This window comes from Hippopotamus amphibius, unplaced genomic scaffold, assembly GCF_030028045.1.
Source record: "Hippopotamus amphibius kiboko isolate mHipAmp2 unplaced genomic scaffold, mHipAmp2.hap2 H_1, whole genome shotgun sequence".
NCBI classification, from domain to species: Eukaryota; Metazoa; Chordata; class Mammalia; order Artiodactyla; family Hippopotamidae; genus Hippopotamus; species Hippopotamus amphibius.
Window position 1 is genome coordinate 242584 of NW_026648280.1, and position 22528 is coordinate 265111.

At 56.9% G+C, this 22528-nt stretch overlaps 1 protein-coding gene across 7 annotated transcripts; it reads left to right on the forward strand.

Annotated features, from left to right (window-relative positions):
• Nucleotides 1-8902: 8902 nt before the first annotated feature.
• On the forward strand, nt 8903-21726 carry ZNF444 (zinc finger protein 444). Of its 7 annotated transcripts, none has more exons than XM_057719651.1 (5): nt 8903-9085; nt 9839-9973; nt 14837-15162; nt 19300-19384; nt 20568-21726. In XM_057719651.1, exons 3-5 carry the CDS (start codon nt 14851-14853, stop codon nt 21149-21151), a joined length of 981 nt encoding a protein of 326 aa, XP_057575634.1. In that variant the 5' UTR covers nt 8903-9085; nt 9839-9973; nt 14837-14850; the 3' UTR covers nt 21152-21726. The 7 variants fall into 7 exon arrangements, 5 of the variants coding, with proteins under 5 accessions (XP_057575634.1, XP_057575633.1, XP_057575636.1 ...); XM_057719652.1 differs by having other exon boundaries at nt 8941-9021; XM_057719650.1 differs by lacking the exon at nt 9839-9973 and having other exon boundaries at nt 20568-21724.
• Nucleotides 21727-22528: the final 802 nt, after the last annotated feature.

Genomic DNA, 22528 nt, shown 5'->3' on the forward strand with positions numbered 1-22528 from the left:
TGCACCCCTGAAGAGGGCGTTCACCAGAACACAGCCACACTGGCACCTTAATCTTGGACTTCCGGCCTCCAGAACCATGAGAAATAAACTTCTGTTGTTCATAAGCCTCCCAGTCTGCGGTATTTTATTATAGCAATCCTCACGGATTAAGACGTGTGGGTTTCTTTGTTACAGAAGTTTCCTCCGTCCGAATTCAGGGTTTTCAGATGCTAGGCTGTAAAAACAAAGGCAATGCTCCCCTTCAGGGATTCATCAGCATCTAGATGGAAATGAAAGCCATGGAACCAAAAAAAGATCATAGGGGCTGGGGAGAGAACGGAGTCTGACCTTGAAGGAAGAAGCAAGCAGTGGTCACCTGACCCAAGCTCAGCCAATCAGCGACCTGCCCTGGGATTTTTTTTCTCCTTTGGAATTGAGAAAAGCTTTTGTCTACTTCTGTGGGGTATGGGAGACTTGGGAGCCGATGGCAGCCTCCTTTGTCACCATGTGGAGGAAGCCAGGCTGCGGGAGGAGCAAATGAAGCTACATGGAAAAGCCAGATAGAGAGAGGATGACCTGGCTAAGTGTAGATGCACCCCTCCAACACCCCCTAACCCCCCTGAGATTGCGTTGTTCAGCTCTGCCTTCCCTCCAGTGAGTCTCTCCCAGGAAATCCCCTTTGTGGCCTCAGCAAATTCCACTTGGGTGTCTGTCACTGTAACCAAAAGAGCCCCGAGTCCCCCAGAGCACCCTGGGCATGGCAAGCCTCAGCTGGTGTTGAATGAAGGCAGGCTGGATGAAGTGGTACGTCAGCCCCCAGGGTTGCTGTACCCAGACGGATTCCAGGGTGCAGGGGCCTGAGAATCAGCTCCCACGCCAGAGCCATTTACAAACCCTCCTCCTGTGTCCTCCGCCTCTGAGTGACAGGAGCAGCTGCCCTGGGAGGCCTGGAGGTGGAGAGTTCGCAGCACAACTGCTGAGGAGTCCCCTGAGATGTAGAGAAAGACCGCACGTGGACGGACACACACACAATCACACTATTCAAATTATTAGTATCATAATGAGACGCAATCGCCTCTTGGGTTTTCGTTGTGGACTGGCCACAGGGCTGAGGGCTTTGTGTCATCTCCACCTCCACCCCCAACAAGGTAGGGTGGACCCTTCCTCAAAGTGTGAGCCTCCAACCTGCAGCGCTGGTGTCACTCGGGAGCCTGTGAGAAGTGCAGGATCCCAGGCCCCACGCGGACCTACCGAGGCACAATCAGTATCTTAACCTGATCCTCAAGTGATTCTCACCCACGTGAAAGTCTGAGACGGGCTGGTGCCAGAGAAGCTGCAGGATGCCCGCTCAGATGTGGATGAGAAATGTTTTATTACTAAATGTCCTGATACTTCCAAAAAAATCATTTGTCGTTTACTTGAAATACAGCTGGAACTGTGCGTCCTGTAATTTTATTTGCTAAGTCTGGCAGCCCCGTGTAGGGGACACTGTGGGTGCTCCTATGACATCCGTCCACCCTCTTTGCTTCATTGACATCCCCAGATTTCTCACCTTCTCCGTGCATCCCGAGTGCTGAGGGCTGCACGGGAGGGAGGGGGACAATTCCACCCCTGGCTCTGTCCTCTCCTCCCTGCCTCTGGTCTCGCCCCGTTTCAGCCTCAGAAAGAGCTTTCTACCACCCTGATGTGACTGTTTCTTCCCTGTCCACAGCCCTCCTATGGCTCCATCACCCTCGGGAGAAAGTCAGAGCTGGCCGGTCTCCGAGACCCTTCATTGCGTAGCTCTGGCCTGCTCCTACAGACTCACCTCTCAGAGCCGTGCCCCAACCCCCAAGGTAACAGTAGACTATAGCCACAGAGAGCTAATGGAAATTCTCCCGGATGTGCTGCCACCTTTCCACTTCTAGGTGTGTGCTCTAGCTGCTTCCTCTACCTCTGTTGCCCTCTCTCATCTTGCCTTGATAACTCCTCCTCATCCTTCATGACTCAACCAGGTCAGCCACCTCCCCGGTACTCTACCACCTCCCTGTGCCATCCCCATTATAATAATGACCTTTTTTTGTCCAGAACCCCCAGTGAGCAAGGGTAGAGCTGAGATTCGATCCCATGTGTATCAGTCTCTGAAACTCTGGTCACTGCTTGGTGTTTCCTGGAAGGCCCCTGGTGGCCCTAACACTTTAGAATTCTATGACCCGGGTGTATGGCAGCTCCATGCAATCTGCACAGATCTCAAGGATTCCAATCCCCAGGAATCTGACCATAAACTCGGAGGACTATAACAGTTAGGGCTCAGATTGCATGAAACAGAAACACAGTTGAAACAGGTTTAAGACCAAAAAAGAAAAAGAAAAAAAAAAGGAGAAAATTGTGTTAGTTTGTATATCAAAAAAAAAAAAACCCATATATATATAGACAGCTTCAGGTGTGGTTTCATCCAGGAGCTCAAAGAGTCTCACCAAGGCCTGGTCTCTTGCCATCTAGCTTTTGGCTCTGCTAGCCTCCATTTCATTGCACTCTAGGCATCCACATGGTGGCAAGGTAGCCTTCAGCAGTTGCCAAACTACACTTACCTCCCTAAAAGTTAGGTGGGAAAGTTGGCGCCTGCCTTGCTCTCACTGGTCCTGGCACATGTTTCATTCCGTTTGGTTGACTCTGATTGGGTGGCCTGAACCAATCACAGTGGCCAGGGAGGGGGGTGATGTTCTGATTGGCCAGTCCTGAGTCAGATGATCGCTCCTAGAGCAGATGATGCAGCCCGCTTCCCCAAAACCAGGTGGGAGGGGAGTAGGGAAGCAATGGCCCACTCGGCCTCCCGGGAGAACTGGGTGCAGTTACCAGAGACAAGGGAGTGGGTACCGGGAGAATAATAAAGGTCTCAAGGAAAGGTCCAGGCTGGCAATAGGTGGCGTGCTGGGTGCTTTTAAAGGCATTTACTCATGTTACCTTCATCATTGTGCACGTGAGACAGGCTATAACATTTCTTTAAGAATGAAATGTCTCATTAACAGCCTTTTCTAACTACATCTGTTAAAGAATAAAATTCCCCGGATGAGGCTGAATTGGCCCCGTACAGTACGCTGCACTTCCTAAAACTCTTGACACCCAAGGAAGAAAAAGATTGACCAGGGAACTAAATAAAACAAAGAAAACCCCCAAAGACCTCCTTAGCTATAAAGCTAACAAGCTTTTAATACATTTAATTACGAAGTATACTGTGATCCTTATTACGGAATAAGACACATATTAAGATCCTGTAGATTTCGGTTCAAGGGAAACCTGCTTTGGCAATTACAAAAAACGTCAGGAGAAAGTTAACCTGTGTTAGAGGAGGCCTCGGTTGGTGTAAACAAACTATAAAACCCATTAAACTTTCCTCTTCAGGCGGTGAGTTGTCTCCCAGGGCTATAAAAAGTTCAGCCTAAATTCCAAATGGTTATGAGGGTATAAGGAAAGCTCTCTTGTTGCCGAAGGAGTTTGTTTAAAAATAAACGTTTATTTACGTCTGGCAGTTTTTCCTGACATTAGCACAGGCCGTAAGATGTTTGGGGTGACTGGTTCCGTATCTGTTCTCACTCCCATCTGCCTGACTCCCTAAAGGGGCCACCGCAGAGGGTCTTTGTGCAGGTGAAGGGCCCGACCCTGGACTTAGACTGCAAGGTGGTAATTCTCAGCTCCTCTCTCCTGCTGCACAGCGTGTGTGTGTGTCTGTGTGTGTGTGTGTGGGGGGGGGGGGGGGGGGAGGCTGGGGAAGGCCTCTGCAGGGTGACAATGACAGCTCACGAGGGCCCCAGCATCCCAGAATAAGTGGCACTGGGAAACGGCCCCTTAACACAGAGACCTGTATCTCACATTTACAAGAATGTTATTTCTGGGTTTGGTTGGGATTCTCTCTTGACAAATAAAACTAAAAAAATTTTTTGAAAAGCAGCCGATCCTCACTGCATGTCAATTCCATACCTGCAGCCTTGCCTACTCACTAAAATGTGCTTCCCCCAGCCAACACCCAAAATCAGCACTCAGAAGAAAATAATCCTGCTGACACCCTGTTCTTGGGCTTCCAGCCTTCACACGATGAGAAAATAAACTTCTGTGTGACTCCTTCCTGATGTGGGCCCTGCTCACTGTCTGCGTGTCCAGGGAAGGGGGTATTCGGGCCAGTGGAGGGGCTGCCCCCCCCACAATCACCTCCCCCCCCCCCCCCACCCCGGGCTGGGCCAGGGCCTCAGACTAGGCTCACCACACCCACTGCTGGTCCTAAAGCCTGAGTCTAGCCCCACCCCTGCCTCTCTCCTGCTGTGTCACTTGAGGAAAGTGCACTTACCTCATCGGGCCTCACTTACCCCAACTGTAAAATGGGCTGATGCTTTGATCTGCTCTGCCTTCTCACCGGGTGAGTGTGCAGGTGAAACAACATAATGGGGGCAGTGTGACTCCATCATTAAGCAATTCATTCATAATTTCAGGATTCATCTTTGAGTGTTTCCTGCGGCCTGACGAAGATGACTCACTCTCAGATCCGGCATCCCCAGGGACCTCACTGGGGAGTGCAGTCTTACACAGACACGCCACCCATTCATCCCAGGACTCATCCCCTCCTTTGTTCACGGACTCATCTATCACCTGTTTATCCAGTAAACATTACCTGAGCCTCTGGGTGCTCGGGGCTGGAGACCGGGGGGTGAACCCAACACCCTCCCATTCCTGGAGGATCTCCCTGCTTTAAACACCATACAAAGAGAAACATTAATTATTACTTTGAGTAATAATTATACTGGTGCTACAAAGGAGCCAAGGAGCTTTGGCTAAGTTTGCTGCCAAAGGAATTCTCGCCCTCGGGCCTGTGAAGTAGGGTGAGAACCACTTTCCTCCCATGCTTATTTACTCATTCAGGAGCATACCCCAAGCTGGGAGCTGACAACATCTGGGTCTGTTATTGAGTTCCTCACCAGAGGGTGCGTGGGGCAAACACACACACACACACACACACAGTTGAGCATGAGGTAGAGGGGAAGGCATACCACAGAAGCTCAGATGAGGCCCTTTGTCCAGGTTTATTGTGGTGGGCATGGTCTGGGAGGGCTTCCTGGAGGAGACGGCATCTGAATTGCCCACTGAGGGATATACAGTGTTACCAGGTGAAGAAGTGGAGGGAGGACATCCAGGGAGTCCTTGTTTCACTCTATTCCTCACCAATAACTACCGTACACTTGAATGCTGGAGAGACAGCTGTGGTGTGTGGATACTGCAAAAATCTTCAGGGTGATGTTACTAATTTGAGGCCCCGTGAAGAGTGAAAATGCAGAGCCTCATGTTAAAAAAAAAAGAAAAGCATTAAGAATTTGAAGATGGCCACAGGAGTGCATTAAACCGAGCGTGGCACCCTGTACAGCCATACAGGCTACAATTTCGTGGAACTGGAATTGCCTTGGATGTGCGTGTAACTTTTGTCACATTTGTGTTTCAGAACAGACACCTTGACGTGAAAAGGCTTGAGGGGACGTGATTGTAAAGAGGGGTCTGGAGGTAGGGGAGCCCCAGCGCCAGTGGCTTAATTCAGCCGCTCAACCATGCTACGAAGGACCAGGTTCATGGGCAGGAGACCTAAACAGACATTTCTCCAGCGAAGACATACGGATGGCCAATAGATACATGAAAAGATGCTCAACACTGCTAATCATTAGAGACACACAAGTCAAAACTACTATGAGGTATCACCTCACACCAATCAGAACGGCCATCGTCAAAAAGTCTACAAATAGCAAATGCTGGGGAGAGTGTGGAGAAAAGGAAACCCTCCTGCGTTGTTGGTGGGAATGTAAATCAGTAACAGCCACGGTAGAGAATAGTGTGGAGATGCCTCAAAAAACTAAAATAGAGAGGGGAAAAAAAAGAAAGGGACCAGGTTCCCGCCTCTCTTCTCCCTTCCATCCTAAGTGGGATCTCCGACTGCCACCCCTCACGGAACCCACGGTGGCTGCCGCCGTGTAACGTGTTACCCGCAGACCCGACAATGCAGGCCCACTGTGACTGCTTACCTCCGGTGGGACAGCTGGGGATTCGTCTCCAGGAGGTGCCCCACCAACCTGCTTCCACACCTCATTGGTCAGAAGGGTGTCACCTAAGCCTCGGCCAATCAATGGCAATGGAGAAGAGAGCATCCGATTGGCTTAGGCCGGCAAGTGCCGCCCCTTATTGGGCCCTCATCTTTCCCACCGGACTCTGCGGGCTAGGTCCCCTCCAATTCGGATGAAGACGCTGATGAGCAGGTCCACCCAGGGTGCTGCAACTGGGTGGTGGTGCTGGTGATGGGGGGGGGGGGGGGGGGGAGGGGGAGGTTCTGAGCCCTGACGCACCCGCTGTGCGACCCCGAAGCTCGGGGATGGACTCGAATTCTGTTTGCCCTGCCTGCCCCTGTATCCTCTGAGCCTGCCCAGCACGTGTCTTTATAATTAAGTGCCCAGCACACAGGAATCGGACCAGGGATGAGTAGATATTCCGGAGTGAAATAAGCTCTTTCATTACACCGTGGCTGGCTGGGGTGGGGTGGGATCTACTTTGCATCTGGGTCGGGCTTGCCTTTATTAGTGACTCAATTAAAGGCAAAGCAAAAAAAAAATCGCTCATGTGTGTCTACTGACTCCTTACTCTGTGCCAGGCAGTGTTCTAAGTGACTCCCCACGGAACCCCTGTAGAGTGGTTGCTATTCCAGTGCCTGCCCCGCGCGTGGATGCTCGGTGAGCAGCATCCACGTGGAGGGCCTGTTAAAAGAAAGTGCTGGGCCCAGAGGTTCCAGGTGGGAGCCGAGAATTTGCATTTCTAAGGGGCTGCTGGGGGCTGCTCTGCAGCTTGTCTGTGGACCGGATTTTGAGAAAAGCTGTTAGAGGAACATCCACTTGACAAGCCCCCCGCCCCCACCCCGCACTCCTTCTGCAAGGTGCCCGCTTCTAATTTGCACAAAGGCACCACGTAAGCTAGAGGAATCCTGGGTCTGAAGGGGTCCGATTATGCGGGAATGTGCAGGCCAGGGTAAAGGGTTTAAGTTTTTGTTTGGGGGGTTTTCCTTTTTGTTTGTTTAGGCCGCACCATGCGGCATGCGGGATCTTAGTTCCCCCACCAGGGATCGAAACCGTGCCCCCTGCAGTGGAAGCGTGGAGTCTTAACCACTGGATTGCCAGGGAAGTCCAAAGGTTTTACGTTTTAAGAAGAGTCTTCTGAGGAATGGACACACAAAATGTGGTCTATCCATAGAATGGAATATTATTCAGGCTTAAAAAGGAAGGAAATTGTGATGCCTGCCACGACATGGATGAACCTTGAGGACATTATGCTGAGTGATGTAAACCAGACACAAGAGACAAATGATGTATGATTCCCCCTTACGTGAAGTGCTTAGAATAGTCAAATTCATAGCGAGAAAGTAGAATGGTGGCGCTGCCAGAGGCTGGGGTCGGGGGAGTGGGGAGTCAGTGTGGACAGTTTCAGTTTTGCAAGATGAAGCACGTTTTAGAGATGGATGGTAGTGGTGATGGTTGCACAACAATGTGAGTGTACCAAATGCCATGTATTCCTTTATTCCTTTTTTTTTTTTTTCGGCTGTGCAGTGCAGTTTGTGGGATCTCAGTTCCCTGACCAAGGATCAAACCCGGGTCCCCTGCAGTGGAAGCGTGGAGTCTTAACAACTGGACCACCAGGGAAGTCCCATGGATTCATTTTGTGTAACGGTAGAAAACTGGGGGGAAAGCAAGTTTCTTTGCTGGGGGAGGGCCCACCGTAAGGTTGGAGATACCGTTAAAAAATCCAAGTGGAGAAGTCAAGTGGGCCATCGGAAGTGAGTGGGAACAAAGATCAGTGTGTTCCTGGAGCAGAAAAAGATTCTGCTGTGGCTGGAACACATTGGGCAAGAGGGGAGAGGTGGGCAGAGAGGTGGGCCAGGTCAGCTTAGGCCACAATGACGAGGTTGGTTTTCATCCAGTCTCTGACAAGAGGTTCTGACTCAGCCACTGACCGCTTGTGAAACCAGGGAAAAGTGATTGTCCATCTAATGAATGCTGGCTACGTGCCAGCCACTGTCACACCCTGTCTGCCCACCGGTCAGGAAGGTGGAGGTGGGGATGGGGGGAGTGGCCTTCTCACCCTTACTGCACTGAGGAAACGAGGTGTAGACCGGGCAGTGACTAGCCCTGGGTCCACGCGGCTCCTGGGCCGTCCTCGGGCCTGGAACCGTCTGTGCACGGAGCTCTAACTCATCCTCTTCCTTTGCTGAGGTGGGGAGACTGAGGTCCCCTCTGACAGGGGCACGTCAAGGACATACAGGCAGCTCCGTCCCTGACTCAAAGTGGGGTAAACTGAGGCCAGAATCCGCGTGCCAGGCTCACACGGCAGAGGAGGGCGCCTGGGTCGGCCCCGGGAGCACGCTCCCCTGAGGCCGGAGGTCGGCTCACGTCCGGATCCCGCATCAACCTCCTACATCACGGCTGCTGCCCGGTTGGGGGAAGGGGTGAAACGCTACCCGTTGTCAAGGAGACGCACCCCGCAGGCCCTGATTGGCGTAGAACTCTGGCCCGGGCCCCTCCTCCTCGCCCGCTGGCCGCTGAGGTCCAGGGGCCCCATTTCCTGAGGGCCGGGAGCCCCCCAGCCTCCTCCGGTTTCCACGGCAACGCCCCCATGGCTCCGCCTCCTCCCTCCACCTACAAGCTCCCTCCTGCCGCACATCTGCGCATGCCCGGAGCCCGCCTGCGCGCAGGCCAATGGGAAGACCGGCGCTTGCATTCTGGGAAATATAGTCCAAAGCCTGGCGCGCTAAGAGAGGCCATATTTGCGCTGGCCAGTAAGGAAATGCATCCTGGGAAATGTAGTTCTGGCTCTGGGGAGCCACGGCGAGGGCCTATTGGAAGCCACCTTTGCCGCGATGCTTCCTGGGAGATGTAGTTCTGGGTGAGGCCGGCGGAGCAGTTGGGGGGATCGGACCCTGGGTGTCTGTGAGTGCTGAGGGGAGGGGAGCGGATGAGTTTGGCGCAAAGCCTGCCGGGGCATGGAGTCCCGGTGAGCTCTGTGCGCATGTGCGAGGCGGCGAGGGGGCTTGGGGGGCCTCGCCCGCGAGAGTGAGGTGAGCGAGGGGGGCGAGGAGGGAGGGATTGGAGGGGGGCGGCTGGACGAGCTTTGGGGAGAGGGGGCTGGAAGCCGGAGGAAGGAGGAACGGGAGAGTTGGGGGAGGGGATGAAAAGGGGCCGGGATGAAGGGGGAGGGGGAGGAGAACGCGGACGGGAGGGGGAGGGTCGGGAAGTGAAAGGGGGGGTCGTGGGTCCCGGAGGCGGAGGACGCGGGGGAGAGCTGGGAACTGAGGGGGGGAGGGTCGGGAAGTGGGGGGAGGAGGATCGGGAAGTGGGGGGAGGGTCGGGAAGTGGGGGTGGGGTCTCCGGCGGGGGGCTGGGCTGGGCCGGGCCGGGCCGGGCCGGGCCCGCCCCGCCGTGGAGTCTGGGGGCGCCGCACGGAGCGGGTCGGAGAGGTTTGCGGGAAGGGGCTCCGGGGGAGGGTCGCGGTCCAGGCGCAGGTGGGGTGCAGGTGGTTCGCGTGGTGCGTGTCCTCACAGGCTGGGGCGCACTCTCGTGGAGTTGCGAGAGTCCCCGGGAGGAGATGAGTCGCCTCCTTTCTTTCTTTCTTGAAGAAGGGGGCCCCGCCCCCCTAGTTTGTTGCAAGGGGCTGAACTGGTGGGCGTGCAGCGCTTCAAGGCTCTGTCAGCCCTTGCGATCCTCTGAGGCTGCTCTCCTCCCTGTCAGCCACAGCCCCCCTTCTCCTATTTGCTATTTTAACCCCGGTTCCTGCTCGTACTTGGGTTGAATGCCTGTGCTTTTGTTCGTAGCCGTGTCGCCAGCACCTCGCCAGGCAACAGTCGTGGTAAAGGTTAACCCTGGCCGAAGGCTTGCTTAGCGCAGCCCGGTACTGTTCTCAACATCTTTGTTTTCCTTACATCTTGGATTGTCACCGCCACTCTTGGGTTAGTATGCCTTCTCTCGACTTCTCTCCCCATTTTACAGCCCGGAAGGGAGATTCAGGGCATGAAAGGTGCTGTGCCTTGTCCTAGGACGCATAGGTGGGAGGCGGCAGGGCTGGGATTGCTGCATGGCCTTTTGCTCTGAGCAAATATTTGTCCAGTGGACCGGTGGCTCTCCACCGGGGCTGACTGTTCCTCCCCAGGGGACTCGTGGCACTCTCGGGAGACGTTGTTGGTTGTCACAGTTGGGGAGCTACTGCTGGCATCTGGCGGAAAGAGGCCAGGGATGTTGCTACACATTGTAGGTTGCGTAGCACGGCCGCCACACCACAGAGTATCCAGCCCTAAATGTCGCTTGTGTGGGGGTGGGAAAGCCAGGGGTGGGCCCGCAGGTCTTCACTGAATGCTCGCTCTGGGGTGGGGTGGGGGGGGGCGCTTATCTCATTCAGACTCCTGGCAACCTGTGGAGAAGGAGTTACTCTTAGATCTGTACTAAAGGTGGGGAGTTTAAGTCCAGAGAGGGCGCGCCCCAAGTCCAAGGTCACCACCGCCGATAAGTGGCCCATTAAAAGTGGAAGCCAGGCAGGCAAGCTCCAGAGCCGTGTCTCTTTTCATTTTTTCCTTTAACTTTTCCTTTTTTTTTTCTTTTTTAAAAACTTATTTTGTTGAGGTTTAGCTGATTTACAATGTTGTGTTAATTGCTGTACAGCAAAGTGATTCAGTTATACCCGTATATACATTCTTTTGTATTGTTTTGCATTATGGTTTCTCATAGGATATTGAACATAGTTCCCTGTGCCATGTAGTAAGACCTGGTTGTTTATCTATTCTGTGTATAATAGTTTGCGTCTGCTAACCCCAGACTCCCAATCCATCCCTCCCCTCCCCCTCCCAACCTTGGCAACCACAGGTCTGTTCTTCCACAACCCTGCTTCTTAACCGTTAAGGTCATCCAGCATGCGTGGGCTCTGGATTCGAGTCCAGACAGTTTCGGGTTCGAATCCTGCCTCTCCGTCTCTTTGAGTGTCCACATCTCTCCTTCTTTACAGTGGAGCTTATCTCCTCAACTCACAGGTCTGTTGGGAGGGACGGGTGGGGCAGCGTAAGACACAGGCCTGTCGGGGTCTCCTGACGCCTCCAGGGTGCCTGGTGAGGCTGGTGGATGCTACAGGGATGCAGACAAGGAGTGTTACAGGTGCCTTCGTGGAGGAAGCACAGGGCACGGTTGCGGCCACTGGAGGCACTGGACCTGCACTGAATAACGGGTTGGTTTTCACAGCGGAGTGACCTTTTGTGTGTGTGTGTGTGTGTGTGTGTGTGTGTGTTTTGTTTCTTATTTTTTATTAAGCTATAATTGACATACATTAGTTTCAAATGTACAACATAATGGTCTGATATTTGTGTATGTGTGAAGCGATGAGCACAGTAAGTCTAGTTAACATCCACTGCCGTGCAGAGTTGGAGAATTTTTTTTTCTCACGATGAGAACTTTTAAGAGCTATTCGCTCAGCAACTTTAAAATATACAACAGAGTATTATTAACTATAATTGCCAGGTGGTACGTTACATCCTTGGGAATTAATTCTTTTGTGAGTTTGTAAGTCTTGATTCTTTTTACCCATTTTGCCTCCCCCGCCCTCTGGGAACTACCCATCTGTTCAGTGTATCTATGAGTTTGCTTTATTTATTTATTTATTTATTCATTCGATTCCACATGTAAGGGAAATTATACATTTGCCTTGCTCTGTCTTGATTTATTTCACTTAGCATCATACTCTCAAGGTCCATGCATATTTTCACAAATAGTAGGATTTCATTCTTTTTTATGGCTGAATAATATTCCATTATATTTATTTAGATATGTATTTATATATCCCATTGTACATACATATGTATGTATGTCTCGCATCTTTTTTTATCCATTTATCCATCAGGGGGCACTTAGGTTGCTTCTGTATCTTGGTTATTGTAAATAATGCTGCTGTGAACGTGGGGGGCGGGGTGTGCATTTTTTTTTTCCCAATTAGTGTTTTCATTTTCTTTGGATACATACGCAGAAGTAGAATCGCTGGATCAAACAATAGTTCTACTTTTATTTATTTAGTAGTTTTTTTATCATTTATTAATTTTGGGCTGTGTTGGGTCTCCATTGCTGCATGCGGGCTTTCTCTAGTTGTGGCGAACGGGGGCTACTCTTTGTTGCGGTGCGCAGGCTTCTCAGTGCAGTGGCTTCTCTTGTTGTGGAGCACTGGCTCTAGGCATGCAGTCTTCAGTAGTTGTGGCACATGGGCTTAGTTGCTCCGAAGCATGTGGGGTCTTCCTGGACCAGGGATCGAACCCATGTCCCCTGCATTGGCAGGTGGATTCTTAACCACTGCGCCACCAGGGAAGTCCTACTTTTAATTTTTTGAGAAACCTCAGTACCGTTTTCCATAGTGGCTGTGTGGAGTTGAGGTAGGAGATAGATGGGCTCCAGGCTCAGCATTTACAGCTGGCCTCCTGTTCACACCTCCTGGGGTGAGAAGATGAGCTCCAGACTGGACGTTCATTACCAGCCCCATGTTTACATTTCCTGAGGCAAGAAACAAATGGGCTCCAGGACTCTTGTCTGTATTTCGATATCTGCACTTCAATATAAGAAACAGCAACAGGAACAGGGTAAATAACCAGATATTGGACACTTTTATGGGAGGGACAGAGAGGGGCTAAACCCTGTTAAGAGATGAAGAGGACATACACTCCCCATCCTTGGGGCAAGGGAGACATTGCACATGTGCAGAAAGGCTCCTTGGGGGTCAAAAAGGAGGGGGCACCACCCCATAATATGTGATGCTAAGGCCTTGCCATAGGCCTGTAAGCTGAAACCCATCTTGGAAAAAAGTTGCACACGTGTGATGGGGAGGGTCCTAGGACAGGTCACGTGTGGAAAAAGAAACCAGATAGTTGGCCAAAGGTAAACAAAGACCTGGAAGAACTGTCCTGTGTAGATGATCTAACTGCCTCTTTACTTCCTCCTCCTCATTGGGGGGGATGCCCACACCCTTTCTCTCCAGGTGTGCACCTCTGCCTCGCTTCTATCTTAGCTAAACAAACAGTTTCTGTGTGTGCCCTCCCACTTGTTGTGCTGTGTCTCTAATAATAAACTTTGTACCTGCTTTTACAGTTTTGCCTCCGTGAGAAATACATTTTCACTGGGGGCAAGAGCCAAGGAAAAACAGCTTCTAGCCTCTCACCCTTGCTGGTCTGGAGGCTAGGATTCCTGGTTTTCATCCAGGCTACCCAGGTTCAATTCCTGGGCAGGGAGCTAAGATCTCACTTCATGCCACTGCTCACTGCTGCCTCTCCGAGATCAGAGTGACCTTATTTATCAGTTAAGTATGTGCTTTCTCAGGGGCAGCCCCTGAGCTAGGTGACCCCAGGACCCAGGGGCTCACATTGGATGGCTGGCAGGATGGGTCCCCGGGGCTCCTTGAGGTCATAAGTCCCTTCAGCGTGATGCCCAGGGCCTTGCTCCGTCAGGTCAGACTCCACGCCTGTCCCAGAGGAACTTTCTCACAACAGAGCAGGCATCTTTTGAGACTCAGTTCTGGGCCAGATCTTCTGGGAAGTCTTCCCTGCCACTGCCGGGCTAGTCTGTCCTTAAATGGAAGGATGGGTGTGCAGAAGGTAATACCGTGACCTCAAGGTGCCCCCGGCAGGATCTTGGGGATCCTCGGGGTCCCCAGGCCATTGGAGGACCACGGTTCTGGATTGCGGTTTATTTGGGGCTGGGTCCTTCTCTGCAGGGGGGGGGGGGGGGAGGGGGAAGGAGGCGCGTTCTGTGCAACGTAGGTCCTTAGCAGCATCCCCACCCTCCATCCACCGGATGCTCCCACCCCCGTGCAATGATGCAAAACGTCTCCAGGCCTTTCCAGATGCCTCCCCAGGGTCACGTCGCCCCTGGTCGAGAGCCACTGCTCTGTGTCAGCCTCATAACTAAAGCCACTGCACGTCTGTGTTCCCTCCTTGGGGAAGAGGAAGTGGAGGGCACACAGCTTCCTCGGGGGGCGGGGCGGGGGTCTTAAAAAAGGAGAAAGGGGAGAAGGGAGAGTCTCCCACGTTTCCCAGTACCCAGACGTGATTGGGGGCCCGTGAGCGTGTGGCTTGCAGGGCGGCGGTGACAACACCATAGACCAGGCGGGTTCGAGCACAGACACGTATTCCTCGCAGTTCTGGAGGCCGGGCACCCAGGATCAGGTGCAGGTCCCCTCCGTGTCTGGTCAGGGCCTCTTCCCGGCTTGCATACCGCGTCCTTCCTGCCACGTCCTCCCACGCAGGGGAGACAGATCTCTTCCTATGAGGACATCGGTCCTGTAGGATCCCACCCTGATGGTCTCACTTAATTTTCATTTCTTCGTAAAAGCCCCATCTCTAAATACAGTCGCCTTGGGGTTAGAGCTTCCACATATGAACCTGGCCGGGGGCGGGGTTGGGGGGTGGGGTGGGACACAGTTCCGTCCGCACTGGTTAGTGAGGAAGAGCTGGGGGGCCTTTGGAGCAGGCATCCTAAGGTGTCTGCCTCGGGGACGCGGGGTCGGCACGCAGCTGGGCATGGGTGGTGCTCGTGACCACCCACATCTTCCCGAGCATGTGCTACGTGCCAGGCCGTGTTCTAAGTCGCCAGGGCGCGGGGAGGCTGAGGGGGGGAGAGCGAGGCCCGGGACGGCCGCACCAGGCAGGCGAGCGTGTTGGCCTGGGGGGAAGCTGAGGCACGGGGCCGCGATGCCACCGCGCACCCCCGCGGTGTGGTTCCCGCGCCCGCGGCGGGAGGCGAGGGCTTCTGGGGCTGCCGGAGCCGCGCTCTCACCGCTGACCTTCCCCCCGCAGGCGCCGCCGTCCCCATGGAGGCCCCGGGCGCCCAGCCCGTGAAGCAGGAGTGCCGGGCCGCCGAGGGCCTGAGCCTGGACTCGCCGTGGCACCGCTTCCGCCACTTCCACTTGGGCGACGCCCCGGGCCCCCGCGAGGCGCTGGGCCTGCTGCGCGCCCTGTGCCGCGACTGGCTGCGGCCCGAGGTGCACACCAAGGAGCAGATGCTGGAGCTGCTGGTGCTGGAGCAGTTCCTGAGCGCGCTGCCCGCCGACCTGCAGGCCTGGGTGTGCAGCCGGCGGCCCCAGAGCGGGGAGGAGGCCGTGGCGCTGCTGGAGGAGCTCTGGGTGAGCGGGGGCGGTGGTGGGAGGGGCCTCCGCGGCCCAGGGTGCGGTCGAGGGGGGCGGGCGAGGCCACAAGCCCGCCCTCGTGATGCTCATGCAAGTTCCGGTCCCCGGGGCCACACTCGGGTCTGACAGCACAGCAGAGGGACTCAGCGCCCTGACGGCGTCCTGCTCGGGACAGCAGAAGGACGCGTGTTAAATCAGACGAGGGGGAGGGGGCGCCGCGGGGAAGGGGCCAGGAGGGTTCCTCCCAGGGGACTGGTGGTGGCCCCAACTCCTGGCGATATCGTGCACAGGAGGGAAGAAGCGTCGCAAACCAGGAGCCTCTGTACCTGGAGCTGTCCGGGCTCCAGCCCGCCCAAAAGGCGGAGCAGGCTCTGTGCAGCCCATAGCCTCCATCGTACATTACGTTGCCAGAGCGTCCAGCACAGCCCGAGGCCCCTGTCAGGCAGGATGTGCTGAGCAGTGGCTCAGCGGTCACCTCCCAGCAGGTGAGGGCAAAGACCAGGCCTCCCTCTGGGTAAGGTCAGCTCTTGGCTGCACCCCAGGGGTCAGTGGACTGCAGCCTGAGGGCCAGATCCCCTGGCCTCCAGGGCTGTGGCCTCAGCCTCACAGGGGCATGGTCTCCCCACCCACTGGTGTGTTGCCTGTGACCACTTTCTCCCCAAGGCAGAGCTGAGCGGTCACAACAGGAACCAGAGGGCCCGCAGAGCCGAAAACCTTTGCTCTCTGGCCCTTTCGGGGAAAAGCCTGGGCACTGGCGGTTACCAGGTGATTCGCATGTGCAGAGTTCAGGGGTCTCAGGACCACTCCTGGGTTCAGTCATTCACGCGAAGTACTCAGAGCTGGAGGGAAGCTGCTGTTCATCACAGTGAAAGGACACAGATTAAAGTCTGCCAGCGGGCCAGTCGGGTGGGGCAGGGCCCCGGAGAGACCCTCACAGAACGTCCTCTCCTAGGGTCACAAGGATAGCATGAGTATTGCCAGTCAGGGGGGCTTCCCAGCCTGTGTAGACATGGCCTCCTAACCGGAGAGGTTGACCTTAGTCTCAGGTCCCTCTGAGGGGTCAAGTTGATACAGCAGGGCTGAACCTCCCCCAGACCCCACTGTCAGCACAGCTTGCCTGTCCCCACGCAGTCCTGAGGGGTGGGCTCTGGGAACTGTCATCCTCTCCATTTCAGAGGTGAAGGTATGAGGCTCAGAGAAGTCTAGTGACTTGCCCAAGGTCACAGAGCCAGTTAGGGGGCAGCGGGAAGGACGTCACCCACGTGCCGTGGCCCTAGATTCCTGTCTCTGTCCCCTGCTGTGCGCCGACACCTTGCCCAGCATCTTCCTGGGGGTGGCACTCAGCCTTGGCACGGCCCAGCGTCCAGTGCCTGTGACCCCAGTCCAGAGAGGCCGCCGGACGCCTGCAGGGTCCCCCAGAGCTGTGTAAGGTTCCCAGGCTTGTGTGCCAGGAATTGCGGTGGACTGTCTGCAGGGCAGCTTCCCGGGCTCCGTGTCCGGCTGCCCCTGCTGGCACCTGGGCAGGTATCACCTGGGGTCACCAGGCCCTGCTGAGGCCAGGGAGCTGGGCGCTCAGTGTCCGCCAGTCTGAGAGGAGGCTCCAGGCGAGACCATGTGCTGCCCAGCACCCCCCCACAGCCGACCCCTGGGGGGGGAGTAACTTGCCTAGACCCCCCAAGCAGATCTGTGGCTGGAGGCACCCAGGACCCAGGTGGCCTTGGGCCAGCCGCGCCCCACTCTCAGCACACCCTCATCTTGACCCTCGTCCTCAGGGAGCGTGTCCTGAGCCATCAGAGCAAAGGCAGATGGTTGGATGCCTCCATTCATCCCTCCGTCCATGCGTTTGCTCAGCGTCCATCGAGGGCCGTGGTGAGGGGCGCTGGGAGGCGGGACCCTCCTGCAGGGTGGCGGGGGTGTGAAACGGTGCAGCCGCAGTGGGGAAGAGGCCGGCAGTTCCTGGCGTTGAATGTGGAGCGGCCACGTGGGCCAGCAGCCCCGCCTGTGTGTGACCCCAGAGAAGTGAAAACACGTCCACACATACCTCGCACGCGATATGACGTGAGTGGTAGCAGGGCAGCGTCACTCGTAACAGCCCAAAAGTGGGAACAGCCCTCACCTCCGCCGGCGGATAAGTGGGTCAACAGGACGCGGCCTGTCCACGCAGCAGGGCGCTGTAGTCATAGAGGAGTGAAGCCCTGGCGGGCTGCGTGGTGGGTGAGCGTCAGAACCAGGTGGAGGAAGCCGGTCACGGGCGCTTTCCCTGTAGGGTTCCATTGCCCGGTGCCGCGCAGAAGAGGCAGGTCCACAGAGGCAGCGAGGAATTAGTGGTTCCCGGGGGCAGCGGGAGGGAAGTGGGAAGTGACTGCTGACTGGTACGGGGTTTATTCTGGGTTTGATGAAAATATTCTAGAATCCATTGTGGTGATGGTCACACAACGGAAGATACCAAAAACTGCTGAATTGTATTTTCAGTAGGTAAATTCTGTGGCATACGCCTCACATCGAGATAAAGCTGCTGTTTATAAAAAGATTGGCACCAGGGACAGCACAGAAGCGGGACGGGCCAGTCCCTGCCCCCTGGGGGTATGACAGTCCAGGCAGCTCGCTTGGGAGTTGACCAGACCTTTCGGGGGAAGTGACTTCCAGACAGCTGAACAGGAAGGAACATTCCAGCTCATCCTGTAGGGCCAGCCTTTCCCTAGTGCCAGGACCAAGGAAAGAAGGTTCACAGGTCGACATCCTTCATCTCAAAATAATGATGCCGAGTGAAAGAAACTAGACCCCCTCCCCCCAAAGAAAAAGTACCCATTTACTGTGTGGCACTGCGTACATACATTCCTAGAAAGTGGACGCCACTGTATGGTGACGGGAAGCGCATCAGTGGCTGCGGGTTGGAGGGAAGGGGGAAGGCTACAGACGTGCACAGGGAAGCTTGTGGGGGCTTCGTGAGCACGTGCGCACATGGAACTCCTTGGGCTGTGTGCTTTGAATACGGGCATTTACGGTACGTCTGTTATACCTCCGTGAAGCTGTTGGAAATGCGGTGTGATGGGCACTGGGATGGGGACGCCCTTGAGCCTGCGGCAGGTGGCAGAGACGGGGCTTGCTTGGAGCCCGCAGGAGTAGGAGGCAGGCTGGGCACAGGGAGAGGGGTTCCAGGCAGAGGGAAGAGCGCGTGCAGGAGCACACCCAGGACACCCTCAGCCACTCCCTGCGGCCTGGGCCTGGAGGTGCAGGCAGGGCCCCAGGCAGAGGTGGGGGCTGAGGGCGTGGCAGGGGCCAGGCCACCACAGAAGTGCGTGGCGGGGCAGCTGCTGCGTTACGGTAATATCCTACAGCTGGTAGAACTGTCTGGCATTGCTGGTCTTCACCCTCACAGCTGCTTGGGTCCAAAAGCATTGAAACAAGTGAACTGTGAGAAGGGGATTGGGTGCCTGAAACCCCTGGGTCAGCTCTCCCTCATCGGCAACAGGAGAATTCTGCTCTTTTCCTGGGGGAATGGGCTCAAGGAAAAATAAGAAGAGTGTAAGGGGACCAGAAGTAGCCCATCTGAAGCTTTTTATTTAACCACCTTTCTTCAGGCTGTTGCCATGCTGCTCCGAGCTGTCCACCGGTTGAGCTGGGAAAAGTTGCATTCTCAACTTCCTTTGTTTCTTACTGGGTTAAAAGTAGCTTCTGTGTTTTCCTTCTGCATTTTGTCAGGGAGTTTGCAGAGGGCATTAAAAAGCTAAAGTAAGATTTAAAGCAGGTGCATCAGTTACCTGTTTGCTGTGTAACAAATCGCCCCAAACTTAGTGACTCAGAACAGTAAACATCAGCTCAGGCAGCTTCTGTGGGTCAGGAGTTTGGGGTGGCCCTGGCTCGGGGTCTCTCACGAGGTTGCAGGTAAGACCCAGCCGGGCTGTCCTCACCTGGAGGCTGGCCCAGGGCTGGAGGATCTGATTTTGCGGCGGCCCCCTCACGCGGTGGTCGGCTGGAGGTCTTGTCCTCACCTCGCGGGCCTCCCCTTGGGGTGGCTGCGCGGCCTCCATTCTGGCAGCCGGCTCCCCCCAGAGCAAGCAGGGGGACTGAGGGGGAGAAGTAGAGGCTGTGGCTGAGGTTGCTCAGTGGGGAACGTGGTATCTCTGGTTTCAGGGACCAGCTGTGAGGGCGCCTCGGGATGCGGCAGAAGGCTCAAAGGTCAGCGTGGGAAAGGAAGACGGTGGGGTGACGCCCTCAGGTGAGCAGCTCACCCCTTCCCCACAGCATCCCAGCCCGCGGGGGTGGGGGGAGGGGGACTTCTCCTGTCCATCATTCATGTGTCCAGTGAACGTCCCTGCTGTGAACCAGGCCCCGTGCTGGCACCGGGGCAGTAGACACGCTCTGCCCTGGAGGGCACAGCGAGTGGGGGTCAGACGGGACCTTGAGGGCCAGGGATGCACCAGGCCTTGCTCCGTCAGCTGCCATAGTGCCGCGGCCGCCCTTGACATACCCGGTATCAGCCGCTTTTTGTAGCTGCAGAAGCGCAGGCACAGAGAAGTGAAATAACTTGGCCAAGATGGGGTGCCGGCCAAGCCAGGGTTGCCCCCAGGCAGCCTGACCCCAGAGCCCTGGCTCGCTGGGGGCGGCCTGCTGCAGTCATGCTCCTCCCCCCCAGGCGCCCGGTGGGGGTGCAGCACCCTCTTCTGATTGGCCAGCCTGGCACGGGCGCCCGGTAGGGGCTCCACCCAGACCCCAGGCATCAGGGTGAGGAAGGGAGAATGAGGCTGAACCGCGTCAAAGCGGGGAGCAGACCAGGGAGGCAAAACCCGAGGATGGCCGCCAGAGGCAGAAGGACGACTCCCGCGTGGACTCGGGTGCCGCAGACCTCGTGCTGGGCCGTGGCTGGAGTGGCCCGAGAGCTGGGGGTCATCTGAGGCCGCCGTGGAGACGGCAGGATGGAGGCCCTTCTGATGAACGCCATCAAGACCCGAGAGCAAGGGGAGCCTGTGGGCCTCTAGAGGAGGGCGCGTCAGGGAGGGAGCAGGGCGAGCGGTGACTGGGGATCCGAGGCAGCGCCCTCCTGTGTTGGTCGGCGGGGACCACAGTGGGGGTGGAGTGAGCACACCAACGTGTTCGGCACCGTGCCCGCTCAGAGGGAGAGACCAGCAGAGGTTTTTTATCACAGCCGTCCTGATGTGACACTTAAAGGTTACTTTTCTCCTTGGAATTCCGTAGAGCAGTCTGAAAAGCTTAAGAAGAAATATGCGGTTCATCTACCGCCCCCCCCCCCGCCCCGCTTATCCTTCCCCACTTCCCCACCCACTCATCCACCAGTCCATCCATCCCTCAACGAGTCCATCCACCCACCCAGCTTATCCATTCGCACATGCCCCTGCCCGCCTGTGCCCGCGCCCACCCTGATTCTGCGCCTTTGCCCGCAGGAGACGCGGCCCCCGGGTCTGAGGAACCGGCGACTGGGGACGCCCAGGCCGCGCGCCCCTACAAGCAGGAGCCCGGCAGCCCCCCGCCGGCCCCTCCGGCCCCGCCGGCGCCCGGTCTGCCCGCCTTCCTGGCGGCCCCGGGCTCCGCGTCCTGCCCCGAGTGCGGCAAGGCCTCGCTGAAGCCGGCGCACCTGCTGCGCCACCGGCAGAGCCACTCGGGCGAGAAGCCGCACGCCTGCCCCGAGTGCGGCAAGGCCTTCCGGCGCAAGGAGCACCTGCGGCGCCACCGCGGCACGCACCCCGGCGGCCCGGGCCCGGCGCTGCGCCCGCTGCCCGCCCGCGAGAAGCCGCACGCCTGCTGCGAGTGCGGCAAGACCTTCTACTGGCGCGAGCACCTGGTGCGCCACCGCAAGACGCACTCGGGCGCGCGGCCCTTCGCCTGCTGGGAGTGCGGCAAGGGCTTCGGGCGCCGTGAGCACGTGCTGCGCCACCAGCGCATCCACGGGCGCGCGGCGGGCGCGGGCGGGGCGGCGGCGCCGGGCCCCGAGGGCGGGGGCCCCTTCCCGCCCTGGCCGCTGGGGTAGCCGCGCACCGGCCCCTCTGCCCCGTCTGTCTCCGCTGTCGGCTTCTCCTCCGTCCGGACTTCCCGGTCCCGCAGCGCTCTCTGTTCCTTCCCAGTTCTCACTGTGTGTCCCAAACCTCGCTTTCTGGTTCAGATCTCACCCCGTCCTCGTTCTCTCAGCCTCTCCCGCCTGTAGAAGGAGCCCCCAAATCCTCCCCTTCCTCCTTCCGCTCTGGGGTGGGGAGCAGGGCGGGCCGGGAGCCCGGAAGAGGAGCAGCAGGTGGGGCCCCTGGTCGAGAGAGGGCTGGAGGAAGGGGACTGGGTCTTGTCCCCAGGAGACCCCCAAGACGGATTTGGGGACGGTTCCAACAGGACGGACCTGGGTTCTGGCAGTGGGCTCCCTGGTCTGGCTCGTCTCTCTGCGACCCAGGAAGGCATGGGATGGACAGAGATGCCTGCCCGCGGGACGCACGTGGGAGACGACAGTTCACCAGCATCTGGAGAGTAATAAAGTACTGCTGAGTTGTGCAGCCGCCGAGTGCCCTGCGTCAGTGCTGGGGGCCGCCTTCCCTGAGCTGCCCGGAGGGGGAGAAGCACTGTGGGCCCCACGTCGGGCCGTCCCAGCTGGTGAGGCTCTGGGAGTCTGGGCTCAGCCCAGGGGCTGGCTCCTTGTCCTTGAGCCTAGAGGTTAGATGAACCCCGCGGGAGGTGACGGAGATGAGTTCTCACGGGTCTGCACTGGGGAGGAAATGCAGGCACACACCGCTTTCTGGAACCCACTCGGCGCCTGGCCCTTGCTCCTCAGGCAGCAATAATACTTAGTCGAGCTCCTACCATTGATCAGGGCCTCCCGCCTCTGCCGCCAGCACACCCGGGGCTTGGGCTGTTGAAGCTCCATCCCCCACGCCCCCACCTCCATCCCTGACTTCCCGCTAGGGGCACCCGCCCCCAACACACCGCGAGCATCAGTGTGGACGGTCCATTGAGATGTCCCACCCCCTCCACCATTGTGTCCCTGGGGATCACAGTGCTGGAGGAGCCAGAAAACTCCCTTTGTTAGAGACAGCTGGGAAGATGCAGAGCTCTGACAGTCGGAGGGTCACCTGTTTACACGCGGGCGTCCACCCCCACCCCCGCTCTGCTTGCCGGGGAGCACTGGTCCCACCATGGCTCCCACACCCGGTGATGGGCCATGCCTTCCTCCAAGACAGCCACAGTGGCCGGAATGGGGATGGGAAGGAGATGCTGAGCGGCTGAAACAAAATAGACCCTCCGCATAGCCGTAGGAAGCGTGTGGGGTGCTGGTGGGGGTGCAGGCGGGCACAGGCAGGACCAGCTGGCAGGACTCCAGGTTCTGGCTGGTTCGCACCCTGCCCCCCACCCCACCCAGATGGACTCC